Raw genomic sequence first — 23,495 nt, forward strand, 5'->3', positions numbered from 1 at the left:
TGAAAAGGTCCTTGAGGTTAATAGCAACTACGCCTCTGACTGTGCACGAATTGGTCTTCAAGGATATATATGGTGGCCTTGTTTTCTAAGTGGCTTAAAAAGGCATATGATTTAGTACATTCATATTGTACATTATAGAAGCATGTGGAAAGAGATGAATTTTAGCCTTATGCTGTGTGCAAAGTCCCATGATGCATGAACATTCACACATTTTCTCTTTGCATAGTGCAGGGGTAGGCAACCTTGGCTCTTTTATGACTCGTGGACTTCAACTCCCAGAATTCCTGAGCCAGCATGGCTCAGCATGGAAACTTCTCCCTTTCCCTTCAAGGTTGCCTACCACTGGCATAGGGCATTTTTCACTTTTAGATGCACTAACATAGGAAGTGACTTCAAATGTTACAAAGGTCTGGCGCTCCCACAGAGAGGGCCTCCTCAGGGTGCCACCGGTCAGAGAATGCCGACTGATGGCCCCCAGGGGGAGGGCGTTCTCTGTGGGCACGCCAGACCTTTGGAACCGTTTACCGGTTGAGCTCCGGATGGCTCCCGACCTTCGCTCCTTCCGACGTGATCTAAAAACTTATTTATTTGAACAAGCCAGCCTGGTCTGATGGGTTTGGGGTTTTAATTACTGTTTTTAATTAATTTATTGTATTCGGGCACAATTGTTTAATTTGTTTTTAATTTTTGTATTTTGTACTTTTGGTATTTATTGCCCTGTACACCGCCCTGAGTCCTTCGGGAGAAGGGCGGTATATAAATAATTAAATTAAATAAATAAATAAATAAATTTTCATTGTGTAAGATTCAACATTTAGACAGAAATGCCCCCATGTAAGATAGGGAAAGAATTTTTGACTAAAGAAAAAGCAGTGTGTATGTATGTGTCCAAACCTAGTAATTTAAAATAGTATAAAAATGCAAAACCAAAAGCAACAGAAAGTGTGATTAGGATGTACTGGTATGTGAAAAATGATTTTGTATTTAATGCTGAAATTAAACATAGATTGTACACTTTTTTTGTTTTTAAACTCTCTTTTGGGGAAATGTCTTAAGTTGAAAGAGGAAAAAAGAAGAATGGCTCGCTTGGGCCAGATATTGTTATAATAAGCTGCCCTCAATATATACAAATAAAGTCAAATTATAAACTAAATAATAAAGGAAGTTAAAGCTGTACTTCTATGTCTCTTGCTCTGCTGTTGTTTAGAAGACCGATGAAGACTGCGCTGTTTGGGAAGAAGAGGAAGGCTCCTTGCTTCATCGTGGTTGCCATCTTTTATCTTTATTTCTAATGTTTTATTGATTTGATTGTAATTTCTTTGTTTGTTGTGAGTTGCCCAGAATCATTGAGAGTCGAGCGTCATACAAGTTTAATAATAAATTATTATTATCATTATCATCATCATTTTTCAGAGTAATAAAAGTATCTCAGGAGCTAATTGTGAGCTGAGGTAAAAGTAAAACCTTTCGTAGTGCAGCTCAAGGTGTTGATTATGATCTTTAAAGATCTTAAAGACCTTATGAACAACCTTGTGCTGCTTGGACCAGCGTATCCTACTCATCTTTTATCTTTATTTCTAATGTTTTATTGATTTGATTGTAATTTCTGTTTGTTGTGAGTTGCCCAGAATCATTGAGAGTCGAGCGTCATACAAGTTTAATAATAAATTATTATTATCATTATCATCATCATTTTTCAGAGTAATAAAAGTACCTCAGGAGCTAATTGTGAGCTGAGGTAAAAGTAAAACCTTTCGTAGTGCAGCTCAAGGTGTTGATTATGATCTTTAAAGATCTTAAAGACCTTATGAACAACCTTGTGCTGCTTGGACCAGCGTATCCTACTCATCTTTTATCTTTATTTCTAATGTTTTATTGATTTGATTGTAATTTCTTTGTTTGTTGTGAGTTGCCCAGAATCATTGAGTCGAGCGTCATACAAGTTTAATAATAAATTATTATTATCATTATCATCATCATTTTTCAGAGTAATAAAAGTATCTCAGGAGCTAATTGTGAGCTGAGGTAAAAGTAAAACCGTTCGTAGTGCAGCTCAAGGTGTTGATTATGATCTTTAAAGATCTTAAAGACCTTATGAACAACCTTGTGCTGCTTGGACCAGCGTATCCTACTCATGCCGGCAGAGAATGCCTATTTTGGATCCAATCGATCAAAGATCAGTCGATCAAAGAAAAGTCTCCACCCGGCCACCCCAAATCCCCTAAGCCAGAGGTGTCAAACTGCCAGCCCACAGGGACGGATCCATCATGCCAAAACCGCGCCCACCCCAGCTCCAGCAATGGGGGGAAAGTCGCGATACGTCACATGTCATGTGACGTGGTGAGTTTGACACCCGTGCCCTAAGCTGTTTCAGAAAGTTACATGATTGACGGTTTCAAAAACATCAGATCAAGGAAGACCAGAATCATCTGTCCATGGCTACCAGTAATTATTCATAAATATACCTAGCTTACAAATATCTCAGGATATCTCAGACTGAAACCAACTTGAAACGAGCCCAACTGTTTCCTCTACAGCTCTCAGAACTTTAAGCCTATCACCTTCTGAACAACAACCTCCTTCCTTAAAAAGGTTAGGAAGACTGGAGGAAAAGTATCTATTACTGCTGGATCTGGCAATGTTTGTTGAAAGAGGAAGAAACACCACTTCCTTCAAAGCAGGTGTCACCATCCCCTTCTGTAAAGAGGTATTCACCCCTGCCTAAAGAACTTGGTCCATTTCCTCAGGACTAGCAGACTCAAGCTCTCCCCAAATTATTTAGCAAGCCTGTGCCTTAATCAATTCCCTGGGACTTGCACAGCCAGAATTCAATCCCAAGTGATTTTTAGAGACTTTATCTAGCAAAGACAGAGCCACTAGCCAGATTTCTGAGGACATGGTAAGAGTGGAGGAATACATACATTTCATTGTTCTCATCACTATAAACAAATCCCTAATCAAGTTCTTACCTGTGTTTAATTAAATTTGCTCTTTCTTTTCCTTCAGTCATGCTCTAGGCACCTGTTGATCATTTCACCTCCTGCATTCATCTGTAAATCAGGACCCTCCAACATCCATGCATATAAAAATTTGCATAGGGGCAATCTCATCCAAAGCACCAACACCCACTCATTCCAGGCAATAACTAAGGTTTTGGTCAAAGCCTGCAGTAGAGATTCAAAAACTGCCCACATTGCCTCTGGAACCCAACCAGGTCTATTCAGGCACTTGAGACAGACCACAGAGTTAGCAAGAGCAATCTGTCAATGACAAGAGACTGGGGACTGTATCCCCCACTTTATTCAGTTGCTCCAAGCCAAATAGCAGATCCAACACCTTCCCTCAAATAAGTCAGACCATTGACAACCCGGATCAAATCTATAGTGGTCATGTACTGCTGAGCCAACTCTGAGTCCCGGCTCTGATTTCAGGCCTACGAAAACTGAATACCTGAAGACGTGAAGAGAACAACTAACACCCAGGAGTCCACCATCAACCATGTGTGAATTGGGCAGCTCATATAAATGTGTTCAATAAATAAAAATCAACAACAACAACAACAAAAAAACAGCCAGCATAAGTGACACTGTTGAAACATATGGCATTTGGGAGACATAGTGTATCTATCAGTCTGCCAGGTGGAATAGCCTATCTGCTGGAGTATGGTTGGCTTCAACCCTGTTGGCCTTTCAGAAGACCTCAAAAACCTGATTCAACAGGATGTATCTGTTTACGTGGAGTTTTTAAAAGGCATCTTTTATTCCTTTAGAAAATATTTTTTAAAGATTTCTGTTTGTATACTCATTAGCCCCCCCCTTCCCCCAGTTACTTATGATGGCAGCCATATACATTGGTATGTTGAATGAATGAATGAACAAATGAATGAATGAATTTGCTCAGTGGGTTAGGACGCTGAGCTTGTCGATCAGAAGGTCGGCAGTTTGGCAGGTCAAATCCCGAGTGCCGCGTAACAGAGTGAGTGCCTGTTACTCGTCCCAGCTTCTGCCAACCTAGCAGTTCGAAAGCACGTAAAAATGCAAGTAGAAAAATAGGGACCACTATGGTGGGAAGGTAACAGCGTTCTGTGCACCTTTGGCATCTAGTCATGCCGGCCACATGACCACGGAGACGTCCTTGGACAAGCGCTGGCTCTTCGGCTTTGAAACGGAGATGAGAACCGGCCCCTAGAGTTGGAAACGACTAGCACGCATGTGCGGGGGAACCTTTACCTTTTTTTAACTATGCAGAAGAAAGCCAAACAACAACCAGTGGTTATATGTGGAACAGGCAATCCTATATAGGAATTTTCCTATATAGGAAGGTGAATTTTCTTAGGCACAGACATTTCTAGTGTAACAGCAGAACTCAGGTGATGAAGTTGACAGAAAGTGGCTTTTGGAGAACTAACTTTTGATCAAGTCACTCACTGTTGTGTTGCTAAAGAAAAAGTCAACCAGCAAAGAGAAACCAGCTATTTTGAGACCTTTAACTATAGGATATCTATGATTTCTTACCTGTTGGTGATGGATAATATTAGCTGAGAAAACTGATTTTAAGCTTTTAATGTCTACCTCAAATGCTCGGTTTGCAAAAAATAATTATACATATTTCTGAAATAGGCCTAGGGTGTTTTTATACTAAGAATCGGAGGGGATGGGGAAGAAATATAGTGAGCTAAGGACACAAAGTTGATGTCACAAAATAGATTTTTTAAATTATTATATTGGGGTCATAGTGCTCTCAAAGGGTTCAAATAGGGTGATGGATAACTGGGAAAAACGCTTAACCTTTTTTGTCCATCAGTTTTCTTCATGGAATCTACCCATTTCCTAAGCCATAGAGAGAGAAAAAAATACAATGTTCTTCAGTTATTTTAGGCTATTGCTCCCATTAAACTCCTATTCCAAGTACCCTTCTTTCTTTATTTGTGGTTAATAGAAACTTTTGTGCATGCGTGTGTGTGTGTGTGACATTGTATTTACTCATGATTATATATGTGGGGAAGGAAACAAAACAGTTATTTATCTTTCTTTTCCACCAATTCTAACAAAATAATAATTATATATTATTATTCCCTTCATAGGGACGCGGTGGCTCAGTGGGTTAGGACGCTGAGCTTGTCAATCAGAAGATCGGCAGTTTGGCGGGTCGAATCCCGAGTGCTGCGTAACAGAGTGAGCGCCTGTTACTCGTCCCAGCTTCTGCCAACCTAGCAGTTCGAAAGCACGTAAAAAATGCAAGTAGAAAAATAGGGACCACTACGGTGGGAAGGTAACAGCGTTCCGTGCGCCTTTGGTGTCTAGTCATGCTGGCCACATGACCACGGAGATGTCCTCGGACAAGCGCTGGTTCTTCAGCTTTGAAACGGAGATCAGCACCGGCCCCTAGAGTTGGAAACGACTAGCACGCGTGTGCGGGGAAACCTTTACCTTTACCTATTCCCTTCATGATTGTTTTGAACCTAACCAAATGGCAAAAGTTTTGAAGCTGGATCTTCAATGGCAAGGGTGTCAAACTGCCAGCTTGCGGGACGGATGCGTCATCAGGAAACCGCACCCACCCCATTGCCGGCAATAGAGAAAAAGCTCCAATACGTCATACGACGTCGCGAGTTTGACATGTCTGTTCTTCACTACAGGCATTCCTCAACTACAACAGTTTGTTTAGTAACCATTCCAAGTTACAATGGCACTGAAAAAAAGAGATTTATGATCATTTGTCACACTTATGACTGTTGCAGCATCCCCATGGTCACATGATCACAATTTAGATGCTTGGCAACTGAGCCATATTTATGACAGTTGCTGTGTCCCAGGGTCAAGCAATCACCTTTTGCGACCTCCTGACAAACAAAGTCCATGGGGAAGCCAGATTCACTTAGCAACCATGTTACTAACTTAACAATTGCAGCGATTCCCTTAATAATTGTGGGAAGAAAGATCATAAAACTCATTTAACAACTGTCTTTCTTAGCAACAGAAATGTTGGGCTCAATTGTGGTCATAAATTGAGGACTACCTGTATATTATTTCTTCTTGGCCCTTGGCTCAAATATTTTTTTCCCCTCTAACCCACTTCTACTGTGAACAAACCTACTTCCACTAGAACGGCTGGCTCAGGAATTCTGGAAGTCGAAGTCCATGAGTCATAAAAGAGCCAAGGCTGCCTACCCCTGCACTAGAACAAGCAGCTAATTTAATAAAAATAGAATGTTAATCCTGCTGATAGTTTTTGTTTAGGTTTAAAAGCCACAATCTTGCTAAGTGTGGGCTTTGGGGAAATACTTGCGCTTACAATTTCCTCTTTTTTGTAGTAATTATTCAAATCATTTATTAGTTTTGACAAGCTGAAAGAAATGATAAAAGAAATGTGCTTAGCAAGGTAGCATGCAGTAGAGAGAAATGTATTTTTAATAGGGTTTTTTTTTGTAAAAAAAGGATTTTTACAGAAAATATATTACAAAAGTTAACACTTAGAATATGCAGTGTAAGTATATAAAGAAGTAATAAAAGGCATGCTGGGATAACAGGAGGGAGAACAGGGAGAATTATAAATAGAAAAATCATCAAAGCTATAAACCTGTTGCTATGGCACAAATCACTCCAGTTTACAGAAAAAAGATGATATATTATTGCATAAATTGTATTCTTTTCTTTTTGCATAATCTGCTTGTTGTCATTATCATTTGTTTTCCGATGACATCCAACCACGCTTTTCAGTGAAAAATTAAAGTTAACCAGAGAACTTAACCATATATTCCTTTCCTATAGACCAGGGGTAGGCAACCTTGGCTCTTTTATGACTCGTGGACTTCAAAGTCCACGAGTCATAAAAGAGCCAAGGTTGCCTACCCCTGCTATAGACCATAACAACCTGGTTGTTTTCTTCCAGACATTTCGTTACTCAAACTAGGTAACATCATTAGAGCTAATAGCATTGAGGATGTTACCTAGTTTGCATAATGAAACATCTGCAAGAGAACAACCAGGCTCAGAGAGAAACAAGGATCCCTCATCTCAACCCTGAGCTGCAAATATTCTCCTTTATTCATAATAATTTTTCTCTGGAGACAATTCATTTTGACCAAATTAAATATCCCTTTGATATTTAGCATCCTAATTGCTAAAATGCACTTCTGGCTCTTAGAATTGTAATGTCTCATTTTCCCCTTTAACATAGACCAGCCATCTAAGAAATGAACAATTAACCAGGGCTTTTTTTGTCATAGAACGCTCAGAACGGAGTTCCGGCACCTTTTTTGGATGGAACCTTGTATGGTAGGCAAGGCGGGTTGTATGACATGTGTGAGTTCCGGAACCTTTTTCTTTTACAAAAAAAGCACTGCAATTGACCATTAGAATATGAAATTGTAGATCACCTCAAGAATAGCAGTATTATTGATTAGCAGACAGTGAAGTGAAGGAGAGAGAAAAAGAAACATTCTGATTGGGTCTAGGATGTATGGAATGCATGATGTACTCGGCATAAAAATCACTCAGGACTGTCATAGGGCAGTTGCCTGAGATGGGAATTGCTTTTCATGTTCCTCCGCTAAAGTGCTCAAATTACCATTCTGTTGGTTACACTCATCAGCTTCAGCTACAATTTCAATATCTGTTATTGGCTTTGCCTTGTCTACGTCTTTAGGCAGAATGTAATTTTTATTTATCTGGCCGTACATATTGGCCACTGATTTTTCAATGTCTGCTAAGTTATGAATATTTTTAAGAATTCCCTTAAGTTGCTTGCGAGAAGAATCACCAGGGTCTGCCTGTGATGATACCATGGTTTGCTTGGAAGCTGATTTAGTACATTTTTTGACTTGTAGGAGTTGGGTGCTTTGAATGGGTGAGGAAGGCAAGGAAAGCCTTTGAGGGGCAGGGCAGGGAAGTGATAATGAGGGAGGAGGAAGCAGTGGAGGGGAAGGAGAAGGAGGTGGAAGTGGAAGAGGAGGTTTTGGTGGGTCTTGAATGCTTTTTGTTTCATCCTCAGATATTTTGATGTTAAAAGGGGGAGGAGTTACTGTATGACTTGGTAGAGGGGATAACTGTTCAGGTAGATCATGGTGAGTGATGGCAATGGATGGTGCTGTTGATGTTCTGAGTTCAGTCACCTCAGAACATGCTTGTAATGAAGAAAAAGAAAGTGAAGGAGATCCTGAAGATGGAAGAAAACATTCAGAAGTTGGTTCTACTGTTTGCTCTTCATCCTGAACACAGGTGCTGCTTGCCAGGGAAAGCCCAGTTTTCTTATCTTGGCATTTCATTTGTTGCATTTCTTGCAGAGCCTGCTGCTCAAATTGCCTTGCTTTCTCTCTAACTGATGTCCTTGTGCCAGTGTTGGTCTTCAAGATTAAACTGCTTCTATCGGATCTTCTTTGATGGATTCCAATCTTTTCATTCTTTACTCTGTTTTTCTCCTGGTCCCATTGAATTGGGTCCATAATGAGCAAAATATTTTTCCTGGTAAGCTGACTTGGTAAAGTCCATGCTCGCTCAATGTCTTTCAAAGTGCCACTCAATAGAACATTTTTCAAAGCTGACTTTCTATGAAAAAAATGGGGTACAACGTATTTGCTTTCCTGTAACAACTCAGAAGTGGAACTATGCAATGCACCCTCAGCGTAGAGAGGGTTTTGAATAGTTAAGGGAGTCTCATCAGATAAAAATGTAATATTGCTTGCAGATTTGGGAAAATTATTTTTCAATGTTCCTCTGATATTAGACCGCTTGTGGGCCTCAATTGCACGAGAAGCAAAGTTGCTAATAGCTCTCTGACGGTCTCCTCCATCTAACAATATATTTTTTCTCCTGCATTGTTGAAAACGGTATAGAAGTAAAAGACTTGAAAGGAAAGAAAATAATGACAAATGAGAAAGCATGCATGAGAAAAACAACATGAATGCAGTGAATATGAAACAGAAAAGGAATAAAAAGTCTATGTTCTTCTAGGTTATCTAAGAATCTAGATCTAGTGTAATTAATCTATATGAATTAAGCTACTAAATCACAGGAAGTTATTTTACCACATCACTGGGGGAAAGGGTATAATAAGCGAATTATAATATTATAGGATGCAAGTCTGCAGTCCACATGTGAAATAGGATCAGATTTCTCTGTCTAACAATTACTTATAGTTAATATTGCTGGAGGGACAAAACATTACAGAAAGTACATTTTTGGTCATATCCCAATTGCACTTGTGTTTTTCATAGAATTATAGAGATGGAAGACACCTCCGGTCACCTGATCCATCCCCATGGAAAGAGCCAAGATCTGCTAAAGTATTTCAGACAGATGGCTAACCATCTCTTTGATGACCTCCAATGAAGAGAAATATGACAACTATTAGACATGTGAAGACTGGGGGAAAAACTCCCCTCAAACTTCTCTTTGGAGGTTAAATTTTTCGTCCCCTCCTCATCTTTGTAGTTCTCCTCTGATTTCACTCCAGTTTGTCCATTTAAAAGGGGATTGTGCCACACTCCAAACTATAGCCAGCATTCCAAATGAGACCCAATCAAGAGTGAGACTTCTAATGATATGGATCCCATGTTCTTGTTAATATTGTCTAAATAGGTGTTTGCCGCTTTAGCAGTTGCATGATCCTGTCAACTCTTGTGATCAATTAGAATCCTTTTCAAATCCATTACTGCCTGCCAGCTTAGCTCTCCCCAATCCTATACATGTGCTTTTCATTTTTTATCACCAGTTGTGACTCTATAAATTTTAGTTTAATTCCATTGCTCAAGACCGTCTAGGCCTTTTCAAAAAAAATTCTTGTTCTTAATTTCTAACTGTTCTTTCTATTTGGGGTCATTTGTGAGGACATAAAACCTTTTTAAAATGGAAATCATAGTTAGTCCATTAAGCGGCTTTTCCTAGAAAATACTTTTAGGAACAGTGGTTGGTCAACCATGTCTGTCTCCTCTACTTGTTCAGTGTGAATTTAGCATAGCTTAATTGCAGGTATGAGAACAAAATAAAGGTATAATTGCAAAGCTTAAGTTGTTTAACTGAGCTTATTCTTACAGATGTTAATGAGACCTTTGATAAATGAAAGGTTTTCGGATTGTAACTTTTTTTTGATTGTAGAGAAATGTCATTAACACCAATAACTTGAAGGGCCTCAAATCTATTTGCTGTAAGTTATTGATCTTTGGTCACACTGCTTTTAATGTTTTATATCTAGTTTCCTTTGGAGAGTACTGAATAAAATCTAGGTACTACATACTAGAAAAATACAAGTCTCATTATAAATAAATAAATAAATAAAAATAGAATCACTATTTATTTTAAAACACACACAGCTATTTCCATTTGCTATTGTATTAGCCACCACTATGACAGTTTACTTACTGATGCCTTTCACGTCCAAAGGCAAATAAGAAGAAAAGAAAAATAAATTTAATTTCAAAATGCTATCTGTAGAAGCTTTGTGTAATTCACAACACAGATTTCAACTGAAAACAGAATGAGAGCCCCACGGAAATTAGAAAAGTAAAAGAAAAGAGATATTGTCTTCAGAGCACGCATTGCTTACATTTTCAGGCATTATTAAGTATTGGCTTTAAACAGTTAAAATGCATGGTGAAATACATAATAAAATGTTATTTTTCCAAAAGATTGTTTTGCTATGGTACATTTAAGTAAACATGTTTTAATCAAAAGGGTTTCTCTATACCTTCTGTATCCCTCCCTTCAATGGATTTTTTTTAAAAAAAGTCCAATTACTAAAGGCAGCTCTATCCATTTCCTGAGGCAGCCTGACCCAATGGAGCTTGATTAGCACTCAGCTGGAATCTCTGCTGTGAGTATAAAGTTTTTGTACACGTTGAAAATACTATTCAAGTTTCCACCTGTGGAATAATCTGCCTTTTTGGCTCATGTTGCATGCAAAAGTTTGAATATGTACTCCTTCCGATTCATATGTGGCATTTGAACATCTTGACACAACATCCAACTACCAGAAAAAACTTGCATTCAAGACATTTTGTCAGAATTTGAATAACACTATAATAATAATTTATAATAATTTTATTTGTATACCGCCCTTTCCCGAAGGACTCACTAGCTTTGGATAGAAGTGTGTGCAAGTCTCAAATGGCTATAGGATGGTGATGATTAGTCAAATAAATGTTTATAAAGATTCTCAATCATCGAGGTCATGGTTGTCCCAAAGGTGCTTTCAAAAGGTAACTGGACTTTCTTGATTTTTTCCCCTTGATCGTGGATGAGAATTAAATGTTTTCCAAGAAAAAGCCAAGAAAGTCCTGTTGTCTTTTGAAAGCATCTTTGAGACATTAGCCAAATAAGCTAACAGTAAACAGCTCAACCAAAGAAGCTTCAAGACCATTCCCACCAACACTGAGAGGGCAAGCCACTAGAAGTTTATTACCATAGCGACAGAGGAGAATATTTATCGCTGGGGTCCTTGGTGCTCTCTGAGCTTGGTTGTTTTCTTGCATATGTTTCATTACCCAAACTATGTAACATCATCAATGCTAGTAGGGAGTGGGGTTTGCTTCAATTTATATTCTAGTGGAGGGGTCTTCAAACCTGGCCCTTTTATGACTTGTGGACTTCAACTCCCAGCCTTCCCTATGCTCTAAACAGAATTCATGTGTTCAAGAAGGTGCATGCTGAACCTGACAAACTATCTAATTCATATCAATAATCAATATGCATATATTAAAATATGTAAAAAATATATAAAAGTTTCTGAAATATATTTAGTACATACAGTAGATGATCTCTACTTGGTATACCAAATTGATAGTAATGCTTGTCGTAATTCTCTTGTGTGTTCCAAAATTTACCTACATGCTTCTGCTTACACAATTACCATTTCTTTATCCTCCTTCAATAAACGCAGAATTCCCCCCCCCCCCGTGATGTTCACCACCATGCGGTTGATATTTATAAGATTATATATTAATTTGCTTAGCCATGATGACTGTAATTTCTAAACTATCAAAATTACACCCTGCGTTATTAGCATTTTAAATTTCATTGAAAACTTACATGGTGCTGTCACCCAGTTCCTCGTAGAGATTATTGGCAGGGATGCTTGCTGATTTGCCAGCTGGTAAGGCCATCTGGATGCGAGCTGTCTTTGCACATTCAGCTTGTCTCCTTTGGTGAAATCGCATGGGGAAAAAGTGAAGAGATTTGAAGAGAATCAAAGACGCTCACATTGGTAGAAATAGCCAAGTGGAGAATTCATTAGAGCTTTTCACTGGTAATTGATGCTAATGCTAAGTATTTGAACATATTGCAAACAGAATCAAATCTGGCTTCTTGATATACTCAGTTCTCTTACAATGGAATATTGCAAAAGTGTTTTTGTGCATGATTTGATTACAACGTTCTGGAAAAGCTCCAGTTTTCTAAAATAACTGGGATATTTAATATTGATTTTACCACCCCCCCCATTTTCTTAATATCAATGCCAAAGAAAGAAAAAAAACATGCTGGGATTATACAGTAGATAAAACTAGATTATCTCAAAGTTACTACTAAATTAACAGATTTACTAGCATTAGGTTAATATTCTGGGATTTTAAACCAATATACAATTAGCCTGCGTTTTCCATTTGTCTCCCTAATCAAGTTTATGATTCTACCTTTCACATAAAAATGACATTTTTTTATCTAGCACAAACACCCATGTTTCAAGCACATTTTCAATGTCAAGTTTATTTAACTGAAATTTACTTATAGTTTTACAATGTGAACATAAACTGATCAATTTTAATATTATAATTTAGGAAGCTTTTTTTCTTAGAATTAAATTGCATTAGATATTAAAACATGTAAAGGGACAATCATCTTTGTTAGGTGGCAAAAAAAAAATCTAAGATTTTAGCACACTTCTAATCTCCTAACCTTGTTTTGGGAAAGCATTACTCTCTTCAATCATTATGTACTGTCCTACTGATCCACGCATATCCTTCTTTTTGAAATCATTGTACACAAACAAAGGCTAAATTTTTGCATATTCATACACAAGGCAAATAAAGTTTAAAAATAATATACTTACTCTTTAAATCTGTTTTGTAATGCAGAATGGTAAAACAGAAATAAGAGAATAAACAGTGAGATTCACATAGAAAAATAATTCAGAAAATTCTTATAAACTTTATATCCTGCAGAACCCATTTTCAGGGTCACATCCTCAATCTTTAATTGGTATGACCAGGGCTTTTTTTCTCATAGAACGCTCAGAACGGAGTTCCGGCACCTTTTTTGGATGGAACCTTGTAGGGTAGGCAAGGTGGGCTCAGTGGCGTAGCGTGGGTTGTCAGCACCCGGGGCAATTTGCGCCCCCTAACCCGGTGACGTCATGGCACCGCCGAAAAGACGCGCCCCGCAGCGGCGTAGACTTTCCAAGAAGAGTCGCGCGCATGCGGGATGCTTCCGGGTCCCTCTCGAGGGCGGCTGGGCGGGGCTCCGACCTGCAAGAGCCGCTGCATTCAAGCTCGCACGTGAGCCCCGCTAAATAAAGCCACGCATGCGCACGAAGCTAGGCCAGCCGGCCGGCGGGTCCGTCTTCGCTCGGCCAAGCCTGCCGGGGCGCCTGCGGGGCGCTTGCGGTTGGCCTGAGCCTGGGCGGAGAGTTGGGCGCTTCTATTTATTTTATTCAGTTTATGTGGCCGCCCATCTCACCTGCCGGACTCGTTTCGCTTTGCAAGAAAGAGCAGCTCGAGAGCGGAGCCAAGCCGACTCTGTGCAGCCCTTGGGGCTCCCTGAGCAGCTCAGTGCGAGCGCGCCCCCCCAGATGTTGCGCCCGGTGCGGCCGGCCCCCCCTGCACCCCCCACGCTATGCCACTGGGTGGGCTGTATGACATGTGTGAGTTCCGGCACCTTTTTCTTTTACAAAAAAAGCACTGGGTATGACTAACCAATTAGTCAATATCCCATTAGAGATATTTTAATACATTAATAAGATATCTTTAATTAGGTGACCTCTAATAAAAATAGCCATTTAGTTGCAATTAATTTTGTGATAACTGCTATCCAGCCACCATCTTACAAAAAGCCCCCCTTCCTTTGAAAGAGCCACAAAATAATATACCTTCTAGGGGCAAGCTAAAAAGAAGGGAGATTATTTTATTAAAACATGGATTTATGCAGGTTTAGTAGATTAAAACTAACAGCAGCTAAGTGTTAACAAAGGAGTAACCTGATAGGTTGTTGTGAACTAAAAGAATCTTACATTATTGGGAAAAAGAAAACTTCTGGAATGAGCCAGATTGGTTGCATTAACATTATTGCTAGGGTGGTGCGATGGCTCAGTGGTTAAAAACACTGAGCTTATAGCCTGGGTTCGAGACCCAAGTGTCTCAGAATGGTTTAAGTGCCCGTCTTCGCCTGCCTCCTGCCCATATGTTCGAAAACATGTAAATGCGAGTAGATAAATAGGTACCACTTTGGTGGGGAGGAAAAGGCACTCTTCAGATGGTGCTTTCTCATGGCCTTTGAAATGGAAATAAGTGACGCCCCCTATAGTCAGTAATGACCAGTGGAGTAAAATCTGCCGGAAATCCTTTCCTTTCCTTTCTTTCCCAGGTGCTGGTTTTGATTTTTAAAACCCTCCATGGCAGGGGGCTAGATTATTTGAAGGACTTTCTTTCCCTGATTACATCTGCTCATCCAGTCAGATCTAACAACAGAGGCATGCTACAGCCCCGTCTTTCCAGGAACTATGCTTGGTGGGTCCAAGGAGGTGGATCTTATTTTTGGGAAGTCCCTCATGAGGCCTGGGGTCTCAGGGGAGATGGTTGTGTTGCTGATCAGATTTTGTGTACATTTATTGTGTGTCTATTTATTATGACTGTGTTTGCTTTTATACTTTTTTTTTTGCTATGTACAAGTCAGGAAAATTTCTTGTGAAATTTTTATAAATAAATAAACCTTAGTCCCAAATAGTCTGGCCTCAGGGACTAAATAAAATAGTCATGTGCTTCTTTCTATAAGTCTATCTGCTATAAGTCTATCTGCCTAGTATTTTGCCCTGGTTGATAATAGCTATTCACCACAATTCTTTATCTGAAAATCTTCCACTGGAAGTTATTCCCTGTGGACAACGCCTGAAGTTGTCTGTTAGTTGCAGAGTGAGCAGAAGCTACCTGATCATATATTCCTGACAATGATGTCATCTACCAAAGTTTTATTAAAATGTTCACACCTACACATACATTTAGGCTTTTTTCAAATTGTAATATCGTGTAGCAGAACTGAAAATTAAACATCAAGTAGTGGAAGGACTCCCACAGTAACAACCCACTTCTATATCAACTTCTATTACAAGTTACTTGTATTATTCTACTTATTTAATTAATTTTTAAATTCTTTTCAGTTATCTGGACCCGTACCAATCGGGTTTCAGGCCCGGATACAGCACAGAGACGGCATTGGTCGCGCTGGTGAATGATCTCTGGCGGGCTCGGGACAGGGGTTGTTCCTCTGTCCTGGTCCTATTAGATCTCTCAGCGGCTTTTGATACCATCGACCATGGTATCCTACTGCGGCGTCTCAGGGGGTTGGGAGTGGGAGGCACCGTTTTACGGTGGTTCTCCTCCTATCTCCTGGGCCGTTCGCAGTCGGTGTTGACGGGAGGGCAGAGATCCACCCCGAGGCCTCTCATTTGTGGAGTTCCTCAGGGGTCGGTTCTCTCGCCCCTCCTGTTCAACATCTATATGAAGCCGCTGAGTGAGATCATTCGTGGTTTCGGGGTGGGGTATCATCAGTATGCTGATGATACCCAACATTTTCTTTCCACCCCGAACCAACCCAGCGATGCCCTCGCCGTGATGTCCCGGTGCCTGGAGGCGGTCCAGGTCTGGATGGGGAGAAACAGGCTTCATCTCAATCCCGCCAAGACTGAGTGGCTGTGCATACCGGCATCTCAGGTTGACCAAGTTATTCCATCGTTAACAATTGGGGGTGAGGTGTTACCCCCCGTTGATAGGGCTCGCAACTTGGGCGTCCTCCTGGATTCACGACTCAATTTTGAAGACCATATAGGAGCCGTGACCAGGGGGGCTTTTGCCCAGGTTCGCCTGGTGCGCCAGTTGCGACCCTATCTGGACTGAGATGCCCTACGCACAGTCACTCATGCGCTCGTGACCTCCCGTTCAGACTACTGCAACGCTCTCTACATGGGGCTGCCCTTGAAGACCACTCGGAGGCTTCAGCTGGTGCAGAATGCGGCCGCGCGAGTTGTGATGGGGGTTTCCCGATACTCCCATGTAACACCTCTACTCCGCGAGCTGCATTGGCTTCCGGTTGCCCTCCGGGTGAGATTCAAGGTGCTGGTGATGACCTATAAAGCCCTAAATGGCTTGGGTCCGGGATATCTGAGGGAACACCTGCTGCCGGCATCAAGTTCCCTTCGTCCAGTGCGCTCCCACAGGGAGGGCCTTCTCAGGGTGCCACCGGTAAGAGATTGCCGGCGGGTAACACCCAGGGATAGGGCCTTCTCAGTGGGGGCGCCTGCCCTTTGGAACCAGCTGCCAGTGGAGCTGAGGACTGCCCCCGACCTCCGTTCATTCCGCCGGGGCCTGAAGACCTGGCTCTTCGAGCTCTCTGGCCCAGGCTGAGGATTAATCATATTTTAATTGGGGTTTTATTTAGACAGGGACACATATAATTTCTTTTAAATTTGTTTTTAACTTTTGTATTTTGGTTTTTTAATCACCCTGTAAACCGCCCTGAGTCCTTCGAGAAAGGGCGGTATATAAATGTAATAAAATAAATAAATAAATAAATAAATAAATAATTTGTGTTTCTGGCCTCTGGCCATAATAGTCATTCATTCATACACTTACATTTACATCTCCATGTATACAAATTTTAGCACATACAAACTGTATACAAATCTGTATTTGCTTTTTTCTTTCAGATTTTAAATCAGGCAATTTTAGACAATTTTAAAACAATGGGATATCTCTGAGTTTTGTTTCTATGTGTCTATTATAAATATTTATTTATTAAATTTAAAAACCATCCATTTCCCCCATAGAGGGATTCTGGGCAGTGTACAAGTAAAATACTGAAAAATATTAAGTGTTAAATATACCGCCTACCCATTATTAATTTATTTATCTTTTGTTCATAATTATTTTCTTTATTTATAAAATATTGAAATTTCAAAGGTACTGCTACATAGGATATAATGATATATTTCCTTTTCATTATTTTTCTACAATACTACAACAATACTAATTCCCATGGGCAAATAAGCAATTGAAAATTCATTTAACTTTACAGCTTTTTTAAAAATAACCTGGAAAAATTCATTGAATGTTAAATGAATTAGTAGGCTACAATGTACTGTATCAAAAAAATGTTTTATTACAAACTGAATGCTTCTAGTTTACGGGTACCACTAATGATGGTTATGTTTATTCAAGTATAATTTTTCCACTGTGTAGCAGACTTCATCTGTTATTTTGCTAGGATTTTTAGTTGCCAATTAAGGCATAAGAAAAGCTATAGAAGAAAAATGGACATATTTCTTAAATTATTTAAGTAAGGCCATAGAGAAGAATAGTAGAATTTTCAGGATTTTGACATTCCTTTGGAAAAAAAAATCTGCCTTCACTATGGCTTTTTCATCAGGTGATTACTATGAATTACTTTAGATGTTTCAATTAAGAAAAAGTCTTGCAGAAGTACTACTAGTTATAATGGCAATCTTCAAAAATAGCATATAATGAGCTGAGTCAGAACAAGCTTTGTCAAAGCCTTTGCCCCATATAAGAAAATCAGCATGGGATGAAAACAGTTCTCTGCAGCCCAACTGATTACATGCTGGTTTGCAACTATAGCTAGCGAGTAAGCTATGTGTAGTCAAAGCTAGCTTTATGTTCTAGGGGGTCTCTTTATTGTCAGGCTTTCTAAGACATATCTGCTAAGCAACACATGGATGAACTTGGCTAGGAATTGAATCTTTACTGTTACATCAGAATGTCAGTCATAAGAGATAACCAACAGTCTCTACATGTAATCCTTGACATGATCATTCATTCAATGAATATTCAAAATTACAATGCTGCTGAATGGACTTAGAATTTGTGCCTAAAGTTACAGCCTGTCACATGATAGCAGTCTGGGTACTTGGAAATCCATTTGCACTTATGAGTGATTGCCAAGTGCCCTGCAATCATGTGATTGCTATTTGCAATCTTTCTTGCTGGCTTCCCCAGAAAGTCAATGGGAAAACCGGCAGGAAATGTCACAAACTGCTGCCATCTGCCAAAAGGATTTCCTTTAGTTTCTGAGGGCTGGCTGAAAAAGATCAATGATGAAAAACAATCAGGATTGTCAGTCATGGAATATAAAGGCTTGTCCACAGAACCACTCCACCCTTCAATTCATATACCTGTAATGAATAAACTCATGCACAGCCTGCACCAGGCTTCCCAGGACCTCTCCCATCCTGCTGAGGCACCCTGAACTCCTTACTGTACAATGCTGCCTCACCATCCTGCTTGGATTTCAGCAGGGAGAATTTCCAGCTCTGGAGCACATAGATTTGTCAGGGCCTGAAAATCCTCCTTGCCAAAATCCAAGCAGAATAAATAGGCAGTGTGTTAAGGTAAGGAGTACAGCATGTCTTGGAGAATGTGGGAGGCTATGGGAGGGCAGCATGAGTTGAGATTGGGTGCTGTGGAGAACTCTGGAGCTGAAAACCTTCCCTGCTGAAATCCCATCAGAGCAGGGGGACAGTGGAGTATGTTAAAGGTGTTAGGTGCATCAGAGGGGTGGAGGACGTCCTGGGAGGATCAGCGCAGGCTGTGACTTAGTTGGGGGTGCTGTAGACAAGTCTCTCTACTCTACAGCTAAAAATCCTCTCTGAGAGAACAAAGCAAGATTTTCAGTCCCTGAATGGAGAGACTTGTCCACAGCATGGCCCTCCCAAATTTGTACTCAGCCTGCCCCAAGACCTCCTAAGGCCTCATCCACCCCACTGAAACACTATGTGTCCCTTACCTAGGATATTGTCCACTCATCAACCTGTGAGATAGCTTAACAATGGCAACCTGGACTGCTGAGATTGCAGTCATTGAGTGAAATGAACATATGATGATTTTTTTCACCCAATGACTTAGATTTTGGTCCCATTTGTAGTGGTAAGTAAGCCCTGCCTGTGCCAGGTGGGAGAGATGGTTCAGTGTATCTGCTGTCATATTTCAAATCTTGCTTATTCTTTTGCAGTGCTTCTCATATGGAATTGTTATCCTTTTCTTCCTTCTAGTCAACAGTTGTACGTTTCATTTCTCTGTATTCAATTTTTATGATCAGATAATTCCCAAAATTCAGGTTAAGATACTGTCTTTACATTAACAGAGCAATAATATTTATGCTTTTGAAATAAACATGTGCAAAGAGGCATAATAAGGAAGAAGTGAAACTGGAGGGAAATGGTTTGGTTTGAATCAACCAAATAATCTAACCCATTAAAATAAGTGAAGTTCAATCATGACAATCTTGATTGTATATCATACTGAACAAAATAATTCAAGAGCCCTTGTCCTCAGTTAACATCCTTTTGTTCAGTGACCATTCAAACTTGTGACAGTGTTGAATGGCGAAACTTCAAAATTCTTACCATTGCAGAGTCCCTCCAGTTATACGATTATGATTTGGACACTTGACCCTTAGCTGCAGATACATGATTCCTGATGTTTCCCTGCATTCTTCCCACAAGCAAAGTCAATGGGGAAGCTTGCAGGAAGTTAATGATAGCAACTGGGACTACCTTTGCTAAACAGCAAGGTCACATGAAGTTGCACCCCATCACCTAGTAACAGCAATTCCAGTCCCAATCGCCATCATAAACTAAGGACAACCTGTATAAGGAATGGGAAAAACCCCCAGTAAGATCTGTTTGTGTAATTAATGTGAATAATTGATGCTCACTGAAAAGAACAACTAAAAACAAGAGTTGGCACCTAAAAAGGTGTTCTCTCTCACACATGACTTGGGTTGGCAATTACTTTTTAAATTAAACCAAATCCCTCAAGATCTCATGACGATTGCTAATCTCCTACCCGAGACTGTAGGAGGTATCACATGAGAACACTAGAATCATAAGTGATCCTGTGCAAGGATAACCAACATCTCAGAGAAGACTGTCATTTTTTTAAAAAAAATAATCATTGTTTTAAAACAATTGTATAAGGTTTATGGGTTTCAGCAGTGAGTACCTTCTGTTGAATCCTTCTACTTCCATCTTTGCTACATAAAAAGTGCTAGGCAAACCAGAATAAAGGGTGCTTGTATACTTACTGTCTGTAGCTGACCATCACTATTAAAATAGCAGGCATGCAGCAAAGAATGATGATGACAGCCAGAGCCAGCAAGGCTCCTTCTGTGTAGCCCACAGCTTGTGCCTGTTTTTTGACATTGGCCACCACATCTGGTGTTCTTATTTCCAAAATACGTCCTCCTTGCCCAAGGTATGGTTGAAATTCTTTATTGATATCCAGAAGCTTGCCATCCAGGAATCTTCAGTGTTAAGAGATCAAAGCAAGAGAAAACAGTAAGATCAAGCTAACCTCTATTCTTTTGTAAAGGCTGAATCGATATTAAAAGGTATTAATAGTCTTCTCCTCCCCCTTCCAGCTTTTTATTTGTCCACCGTGGTTCCTCTTCTCTCTGTGCTTTGTTTGATCTGATTTTCATTTGAATTGACTGAAGGCAGTAGAGTTGTTTACAGTGTGCCATCTGTGATGATAGACACAGCTTCATAACAAAACCACACTGGTCATCTCAAACAGCAGTGAAGATGATGGGTAATTTTTAAAAACCAGGGACAATAGAACAAAAGAGTATAAAATAGTCCTGGAACAAATCTATTGGAATCATAATGTTGAAAATGTGAAAAGCGATTATATTGCTTTAGAACAAAATTGCTCCAACTGTTCAGAGACAAGGTTACCAACCACGAATACAATAAAAAGAGCTAAACTGGTGTACTGTTGCAATTAGGCTCTATATTACATGAGTCAAAGTAAGTAATGTCAATTAAACTGACCAATTCAGGTACAATGAAAAGTGAAAAACGTTCTCTTACATAATGCTTGCATGTACTGAATGCCATTTATACTAATTAAGAAAGTGAAATGTCCTTCGGGGAGTTGTAATACTGTCTCTTTAAAATTTTATAAGCAATTTATCTACAAATCTCTATTTCTACAGTTTTTATAGCTTATCTGTGCTTATTATACTCCAGATGAAATGTGACATAAAGTACAAAATGAGATGAAGGTCTTTTAAATTTATTTTAGGAAGCTGTCTCAGAAGCTGTCCCTCTTTGGATAATTTAAGTATTTTTTTAAAAAAATTCTGATAGTTCCTTTGTCCTAGTACTGAGAATGAAAAAAAAAAAACCCACACCATGCAGGTCACAATGTGGATATCATTGGCAAACAATTTCACTCAACATACAGTCATTCTGAATATCTACAAATATGTATGTGTATGTATGGATACACACACAAAAACACAGAAATCAGTGGAATTCTTTCTTCAGGAAGTATACCTGGCCAAAAACATTAGACAAAGTAATGGAGGTTTTATCCTGGATGAACCTTTTTTTATTAGTGGGTTAAGCATCCATCACCAGATACGGCATGACAGTTTTCCATAACTTGCTGCCCTTATCATGATCCATAATGGATAACTCTAGGTTAAGACAGCTATAAGTTCTTGAGATACCAACGCGGCTGACCATCTTTATGAATTAGAGCTGCTAGATAGGTAAGAAGGTGCAATAAATATCAGAGGCTTCTTTTCCAAGTTCAGTTTGTACAAAGAAGCAGCTAAATATGATCTAGAATGGCATGGAACTGAAGAATTACACAAAACTAGTTTCTGTCTAACAATTATAACACTATTTCCAATCAGTAGCTTAAATCAACACGCCTATTCAATCGAACTGGTTGAACTGGCTCCTTTTCCAAGGGTTTTTTTTCTTAAAAGGTTTTCCCTCGCCTTACCAGTGAACACCTTGTTGTGTCACGTGGGGAGGGGAATAATCTGAGTCCCCCTGATCTTGGTAGCAAGGGTCAAGATGGTGGCAGCAGTGGCACAATGGACATTGTGCTTAGATCACATTGTGCTGCCATTTTGATTTCTGTGTCTTTCATTTTAATTCGTATGCTTCTCTTAACTCACACTCAACCTATTTTGGAAAACTTTGGCAAAAGGTTTAAATGTTTGTTTGTTTGTTTTAAAAAAAGTGATTTCCACTTTTGATTTTCAGGCAATAATAGTTTGGATAAAAAATGGCTTGCTTAAAATCAGAAAGCATAGGAAGATGTGAATGAAAAGAAAATATGGAAATTCAAATCTCACTCACATTCTAACTTTTTCAGTGTTAAGGTGGCGCCAATTACAGCACATGGTTTTTTTTAGTCTAATTTTTACTGAAATTTTAGAAAATTTTTGCAAAGTTTTAGAGAAATTTTGTTGGAAATATTAAATATGTATTCATTGAATAGGTTTTACTGATTTCAGCTAAGGCTATTTTCTGAGTAAAGGTGATTTGGTATGGACGCAGCCACAACATATACAAAAGATGGCAGCCACAGCATATACAAAATCTGCTTCATTCATGTAGTTGCAGACCCTGCACGGACAATTTCACATCTTCTTTAGGAGACCACAAAAACCCTGTGGTGTAATCACTGAGTTTTCACTGGGATGTTTTGTAATTGAAAAGTAAGCTATAGTATAGGACAGGTAATCCTTGATTTACAACTGTAACGGAGTCTGACAATTACAGACATAAACTGTAATGGTCACAAAATAGGCCATCATTTGACCAAATCCATTTTTACCAACTTTTTTGTGGTGATACTTATGTAAATCAGCATAGGTTAACTAACCCCATTGTTTGCTATGGGCTGTTTTTTTGCTGGAAACTGAAAATAAATGCCACTTTCTGGTAAAACCATTGTAAAATTGTCAGATGACCATAGGGTCTATAAAATTGGGCTGGTTGCGGAATGCCCAAATACAGTCATGTGACTGGAGGGAGGCTGGCATCAGAAGTTTGAAAGTGGGTCATAAGTAGTTTTTTGGGGGTTTCCTTGTAACTTCAAATAGTCATGATTTGGCTGATTGTAAGTCAAGGACTACCTACCGTATATAATCTTGAGAAACTTTATGGTGATTTTTTTTTAAAAAAAACCCATATGATGTGGTAGTAGTGGGAATGAACCTCACTGTCAAATAGCTTTGATATTAATAATTACTGTGCAAGGAAGTTTAAAAAAATGGACAAAATTTAGAGAACTCAAGAAGCTTCTTGGATGAGAAGCGAAACATCTTCAAGGAAAAATAAACTGCAGTTACCTTTTGAAAAAGCACCCTTGGGACAACCATGACCTGAATTACTGAGAATCTCCACAGACACTGAGAAAATATATCTTACATTATACAGCGTCTTGTCACAAATCTCTGCTTTGTCTTGTTTTGAAG

At 39.4% G+C, this 23,495-nt stretch overlaps 1 protein-coding gene across 1 annotated transcript in view; it reads right to left on the reverse strand.

Annotated features, from left to right (window-relative positions):
- PCDH15 (protocadherin related 15) overlaps positions 1-23,495 on the reverse strand; it is a gene marked incomplete at its 5' end in the record, with an annotated part of 435,974 nt that overhangs the window by 22,668 nt on the left and 389,811 nt on the right. Inside the window, 2 exons of the mRNA XM_081330024.1 lie at positions 12,024-12,134; positions 20,298-20,516. Coding sequence (XP_081186150.1) covers positions 12,024-12,134; positions 20,298-20,516 — 330 coding nt within the window. The remainder of the gene's footprint in view (positions 1-12,023; positions 12,135-20,297; positions 20,517-23,495) is intronic.

The sequence above is a fragment of the Vipera berus genome (genome assembly GCF_964194415.1).
Source record: "Vipera berus genome assembly, chromosome: 5".
NCBI lineage: Eukaryota > Metazoa > Chordata > Lepidosauria > Squamata > Viperidae > Vipera > Vipera berus.